Source organism: Nelumbo lutea, chromosome 8 (genome assembly GCF_056320005.1).
Source record: "Nelumbo lutea isolate HS-2025 chromosome 8, American lotus-T2T, whole genome shotgun sequence".
NCBI lineage: Eukaryota > Viridiplantae > Streptophyta > Magnoliopsida > Proteales > Nelumbonaceae > Nelumbo > Nelumbo lutea.
Window position 1 is genome coordinate 11,613,923 of NC_142691.1, and position 6,647 is coordinate 11,620,569.

At 38.0% G+C, this 6,647-nt stretch overlaps 1 protein-coding gene across 50 annotated transcripts; it reads right to left on the reverse strand.

Moving 5' to 3' along the window:
* Positions 1 to 394: 394 nt before the first annotated feature.
* LOC148842724 (uncharacterized) lies at positions 395 to 5,338 on the reverse strand. 50 transcript variants are annotated; one of them, XR_016103438.1, is made up of 6 exons: positions 5,131 to 5,338; positions 3,494 to 4,945; positions 1,901 to 2,007; positions 1,470 to 1,594; positions 1,098 to 1,355; positions 395 to 667 (listed from the first exon to the last, which is right to left on the reverse strand). XR_016103438.1 is itself a non-coding variant. In XM_088958682.1 (2 exons), exon 2 carries the CDS (start codon positions 4,782 to 4,784, stop codon positions 3,495 to 3,497), a length of 1,290 nt encoding a protein of 429 aa, XP_088814808.1. In that variant the 5' UTR covers positions 4,785 to 4,945; positions 5,140 to 5,335; the 3' UTR covers positions 3,288 to 3,494. The 50 variants fall into 50 exon arrangements, 2 of the variants coding, with proteins under 2 accessions (XP_088814808.1, XP_088814809.1); XR_016103466.1 differs by having other exon boundaries at positions 395 to 611; positions 1,098 to 1,306; positions 1,470 to 1,533; positions 5,140 to 5,335; XR_016103468.1 differs by having other exon boundaries at positions 395 to 611; positions 1,295 to 1,355; positions 1,470 to 1,533; positions 5,140 to 5,335.
* Between the last annotated feature and the right edge of the window lie 1,309 nt (positions 5,339 to 6,647).

Here is a 6,647-nt window from a genome sequence, read left to right on the forward strand (position 1 = left end):
TGCTGCAAAGCACTCAATTGATCAACACCCATGATCTCACAACCTAACAAGAAACGTCCACATTTGTTCTGCAGTTCTTCTTTTCGTCGCTTCCTTCAATAATTAAGAACCTTTAACCATTAGCAACCATGAAAGAACATACAATGCCAATTTTTGGTGAATCATTCAGAAGTCAGATAGCATCAACAGGCAATAATGCAGTTGGTGCCGTACCGAGTATGCAAGAACCACAGTAATGCAGTTACAGCACTATCCGTTTACACAATGGAAATCCCATGTCAGAGAATTCGAAGTACTGTTTGGCTAGTTTCATTGAACCGACACAACCCACCAAAAAGGAGAGGGGAACAGAAGCGATGGCGACTACTAAGAATAATGGCATCAAACTCAAACAGAAACCCAAAAGCACCGCTTAGATTGGCTGCAATAGAAAAGGCCAAGATGGATGAAAGTATACAAATGTGAACTCTGAAGTGTGAATAAAAATACAACATGGGTTCACGGGCTTTCACAGTTTCATTCACACCATAAATAGACTAGTAGCACAAGGCTTCAAAGCCAATTAGATTACATATAACCGCCCAAAGCATCTGGCACTGGAGCTGCTCCCTCTGCAATCAAAGAGTTGAAATTGTACCCCATTTCACATGAATCCAAAAATTTTCTTCTGCATAGTTAGCAAAGATTCGGACATCATATACTCTTTTTAATCGATTGGCAATCTCACACACACACACACAAAAAAAAAAAAAACGATTGACAATCGATGATAACTTTGTCCCCTCTTAACTCAATATATCGGAAGCTCATAAATCTTTGTTTTCACATATATTTCCCTGCATTTTTAAAAATCATCCTTTTTGTTTGTAGGTGGGGAGTAAAACATACAACCACAACCACCACAAATATGGGATATTAGTCCCCACAAAATAATCAGCAGCACAAATTATAACAAGCTGAATGGTGTTATCAAGTCACTATGCTGGGAATATAGTTTATATCATTTTTTGAAGAAAGGCAAAATAATATGTAATATCGAGCCAGTACAATACTGGTACCAATGAAGAGAATCAACGCAGAAGGCTCCCACTACTTACCTATTTTGATTCCAAGAACAGAGTTGCGTCCCTACCACACTTGTCAAAGCATCAAGATAACAACAGTTGTGTAGAAAGACTCCTTCAATCCACTTAAAATGCCCCCGCTCCCCCAAGAGAGAGAGTTAAGATATAGAAAAGAAAGAAAAGCAGGATGACTTCAGATTTGCGACCATGAAGCAAATCACAAGTTTTACCTTGATTCGTGTCTGCACAGGTATCAGTAATCAAGAATTGAGGTGTTCAGCACATAATCCTCTAGAAATCAAGTCAACCAAACAAAGACACAAATAAATGTTAAATTATATAATGTTTAAAAACATTGTAATATTTAAAAAAAAATTGAAAGAAAATGTTGAAAAGCATTGACACCTTATTGAGTCTGAACTTTCCCATGGCAAGCTAAATGCCAATTGTTGGTACAGTATAAAAGTGCCTGCACAGCTCCACCCATTAAATCTGAGGCCTTCTGGTGAACGGTGACATACAGTTGTCACCTTTTATCCAACAAAAGACAAGAATGCAGTTAAAAAGAAATGGTGGAACTCTCTATTACGAGAAGCACAGAAAAAACACTTTAACAAGGATAACCGGATACCAAGGAAAACCAGCCTGAAGCACAAATATTAAGTAGATCATCATTGATTGAAGGAACAAAATTAAGTTCTACAGCAAGTGAATGAACCAAGTTAACACTAAAACATCCAAAAAAAATAAACAAAAGAAGCAGATAAATCTAACCACTAAAAAGGAAAAATCAGCAAAATCTTGATTTCATGGTGATAGTGTTCCTGTAAACTCACCAAGTAGAAAGACATTACAACCTGCACTTGTATTGGTCCACCAATGTATCCACAAGATGCTTGAACCAAAAGTTCTTACACTAAAATGACATTCCATGGCTATGATCCTGTAAAACTCAACAAGCACAAAGATATTACAATCTGCATCTGTATTGGTTTGCCCATGTACCCACAAGATGCTTGAACAAAGAGTTCTTATACCAAAATGGCATTCACTCCAAATTCGCCATTACAGAATTTATGCTCATTAATCCTGATTTCTATTGTTAACGTTATTGAATTAAACATTATATTTTATTTTTTATCAGAGCTTAAAAGATGAAGAAAGGTTCATATTCGGGATCATCCCATAACATTCCCCAACCCAATGACTCCCCTAGTAATTCAAGTCCCTAACTACCAAGGTGTGATGAAAAATATCTGGTGCCCCAGAATAATTTGGACCAGCAAGTGTCCCATATATCAAGTTCGTTTGCTAGGGAAGAAGGCAAATGGCTCTACAAATCATTGTTACCATTTCATTTGGGTTAAATGTTCATTTATTTTATTTCATTTTCAAAGTGAACCAGATTTCTCATTTCATCTGTTGAGATCTGAATTACGTCAGAAAAAATGTAAATATTTGTTTGATTTATAAAAAAGTTTGGATCATAGTAAAGCAATTATTTAATTTAAGTGAGACTGGTTTTGTCCAATTCATTGATCGCAATTTGCAATTAATCAATGCATAACCAGGAAAGAACTATCCATGTGAGACCTAAGTGGGAAGAACTGAAGCACAGGACTTCATCCACTGAATATATGCATTAACCCCTCAAAACACTTATTTATAAACTGTACCTGCTACATCATTTTATCCACAATCTGCTCATCTGTTGTGTTGTATTTCAGCCAGTTTCATCCCCTGCTACTTGAATTAGTATAGTAGGGATAAAATGAGAGAAATAAAGTAGACTAAGATGGTTTGATCATGTGCATAGAAGACCATCAATATCCCCCGTAAAAAGAATGACTTGTTACAAGTTGAAGGGGGCTAGAAGGGAAAGGGGTAGACCAAAAGGAACATGAGTAGAAGTAGTAAGAAATGTGTGCTTTTTTTTTTTTTTTTGCAAAAAAGAAACCGCCAATAATTTAACAGTGGATATGGCAATAAACAGAATGGATTGGTGAAATAGGATCCATGTAGCCAACCCCATATAGTTGGGCTAAGATTTGGATAATGATCAAATCTTATCATCAATACATACATTTCTGGTAATTGTTAATAAAAAAGTAATCCCCACATAAGAGCCACATAAATAGAATGCATCTTTTTTGAAAAGTACCACCAGACCATATGGCCAATGAATTCGTGAACCAGATGGTTGATAGTTCCAAAGAGAAGAACTAAAAGCAAAAGATCTTTTGGTTTTGGTGCTGTCTTAGTATACCTAGCATTTCCAAATATTTTATTTTCTAACAGACTCAAATGCATCATGAATAAGAGCCAAAGGAGAGAGTGAAAATATCCAAAGAATACAACAATGAAAGCAGTACAACATGTGAACTAAGAAACACATAAAACTAAGAAATAAAAAGTTGGAAAACACATACATCACCCACTGATATTTTCAGCAGAAACATCAATTTCATCATCATCGTCGTCGTCGTCGTCGTCGTCGTCGTCGTCGTCGTCGTCGTCGTCGTCGTCGTCGTCGTCGTCATCATCATCATCATCATCATCATCATCATCATCATCATCATCATCATCATCATCATCACTTCCCTGCCTTATTTTTGCAATCTCTGCCTGTGCTCTCTCTAGGATCTGCCTCTTCTGTAATTCCAAATCTCTATGGAATTCCATCCTCATTTTCTCTAATTCTAGTAACTGCTGCCTCTTACTGTTCTCAATCTTTTCATAAATCTCTCCAAATTTCTGAATAGAATCAGCAAGAAACCTAAAGGAAGAACCCCCGTCAGCCTCATCTCTGAATCTTGGTCTCTTAGGTGGAAGGCCATCCGAATCATCATCGTCACCCTCTGAGGATTCTGAATTTTCTGGGCTGTCCCTCATCTCATCCAACCCATTTGCACGATTCAAGTAAACTCGGGGGTTCATAAACACATACTCGCCAGAATCCAATCCACATGACAACCCAGGTTGCCGTGGTGATGATGTCATGAGCATGTCCATTTTCTTAAAATAAACCCATTTACAGGTTGTGCCACCAGTTTCTGCTAACTTCATCTTCTCCCTTTTGTATTTCTTCTTCAACGTATCCAAACGATTGCGGCATTGAGTATCCATCCTAATGGTATTTGACTCTTCTGAAACCTTGTTTGCAACTTCATGCCATTCGTCAGATCGAAGACTCTTCCTCCCAAGCTGAAGAAACCGATCACCCCAAGCATCTAGTAGAACAAAAGTTTCATGTTCTGTCCAATCAGCTGGGGAATTCCGGCCACCAAAGGATAGCTTGGGCGCAGTAGTAACAGCAGTGGCAGCAACAGACGGTGCTGCTACCCGAGGAGCAAACTCGTAACCTAAATTCTTAAGCTTTCGCTTCTTTCTGTGCCTCCCAGACTCATCCTCAACTTCAACCCTCCTCCGATAATTGTCTCTCTCTCCATCGTCGTCCTCGACATCATCTTCATCTTCATTTGCCCCTTCTGCAACACGCTGCACACCTGCTTCTTCGTCTTCCTCTTCCTCCTCTTCCTCCTCCTCCTCTTCTGCTTCATCTTCATCCTCATCTTCGTCACCATATTCATTACCACCAGCCTGCAGATAAGAGGCGTTTCGCACCGGAAGCTTCTGGCGATGCGAAGAACCGTAGTTCTGGTGGTAATTTCCAGAGTAAGGATTCGGAGGATACCTTGCATCGTCATTCGTGTCGTCCATTTCCGCAAGATTGAAGACCAAAGAACAACTAAAAAGGGCCAACAATAAGCTAGCGTCCGCTCTCAAGAACCATAATTTCGTGAATTCAAGAACTTATTCCTCCTTTCTGCAGAGTTGAAGGCTAAGAATTTAATAAAAAAATTCTCAAGGATCCCAACGTCCTGGCCTTAGAAAAGTGAAAAAAAAAAAATCGTGAGTTGTGGTTCTCGAGAAGTCAAATTTCAATTCCTGGCATTTAAGAACCCTAATTTATTGATATATGAAGATAAATATCTGATCTTATATAGTTATATCCATAAGAAGAGAAGACAAAAGCAAGAGATACGAATACTGCTTCCGGATAAACCTTGACGACCTGTGTGGTTGCTTGTTACATGTTGCAGAGCATTTTGATTCCGACTGCTTTGTAGGGTTTTGGCGATGGCGAGAGGGGAAGAGAAGAGTGGAGCACCGGGAGAAGATCAGCAATAGCAGCAGCTGGTAAGAAGGGTGAGGTGCTAAAATACGCGGGATGCGTGATCCGCAGATTTGTTCTTGCGAGTGGGGGCAATCCTGTTGGCCACAAACGAGGAAAATCGTGGTTTTCAAAACCGGACCGGATCGGACGGTCGAACTGGAAAAATCGGGAACCGGTCACCTGAACTGGTTTCGTTTTCCTCCAAAACCATTGGTTTTGGTCAGCAAACCGCTGAACTAGCTGGTTGATTATTCGAACCGTTTAAACGGTTTTGACCATTTTTTAATTTTTTAATTTTTTTGTTAAAACGGGCTGACCGTTCAGGTCGAATGGTCAGACCATTCAAACCAGTAATCGGATCCCTTATCGGTTCAATCACCAGTTTATTTTTAAAAACCATGAGGAAAATAGGGGTTAGTATCTCCTACCCACAAGCTGTTTGCACATCTCTACCAACGAGACATTACAGCTAAGTATTGAAAATATTTTCCTGTCATGTGGTTAGATGTTTTCAATACATAGTTGTGGTGTTCTTTGGGTAAGGATGTGGAAAAGAGTCAGAGATCTCCTGCCCACAATAACTTTGCCCATATCTAAGCACGTAACATTACAGTTACACATGGAAAACATCTCATCCTCTTGTATAGTATTATGCATGTGAGATGTTCTTAATTGGTAGGGTAGTGTACAGTGGATAAATGTGGACAAAGTTTTTATGTGCAAGAGATTCTAAGTTTGTGAAACAACTTTTGGGCAGCAGATCCCAACTTTTGGGCAGAGTTTTTGTATTTGTATTCCTACCAAATTAAGCTAAAGCTGTGTTTGGATACAATGCAAATGGAGTGTAAATTCCGGTTCAGGGTAAATTTGCATTCTGGTTCACTTTTGCCCGTGTTTGACATTACATTTATACATTGACAAATGACAGAGCAGTGCATACTTACATTGATAATAATATGTAAAAGTACATCAATAAAAAAGAAGTAAATTTGCACTTAAGGCTTTTGATAAAAAAAAAAAAAAAACATATGTTTTATTGGAATTCATGTTTGCATCCATTATAGCTAAAAGTCGGTTTGGTAAGAAGGTAAATTTGCTAGTGAAAAACTAATACAATTTTGCAACTTATATGAACCATTTTACACTCTACATATTTGCATTCACACATATTTGCATTTTACACTGTACAAATGCAAATATGTACATGCAAATACATACAAAATACAAATATATTCAACAAAAAAAATATGAGACAAATAGAAAGTTAGGAAATTTTCTTTAAGAAGTTTCAAAAATTTTGTTAATATCTTTTCCTCAACTTTCTATTTTTCCTTTTAATCGAACCAAACATAACCTAAGCATTTGCTGGTCTATCAAACTAGAATTTGTCCTAATCATATAAGGCT

Bases quoted from the DNA above. Each gene is read 5' to 3' on its own strand.
- LOC148842724 (XM_088958682.1), bottom strand. From the start codon at position 4,784: ATGGACGACACGAATGACGATGCAAGGTATCCTCCGAATCCTTACTCT.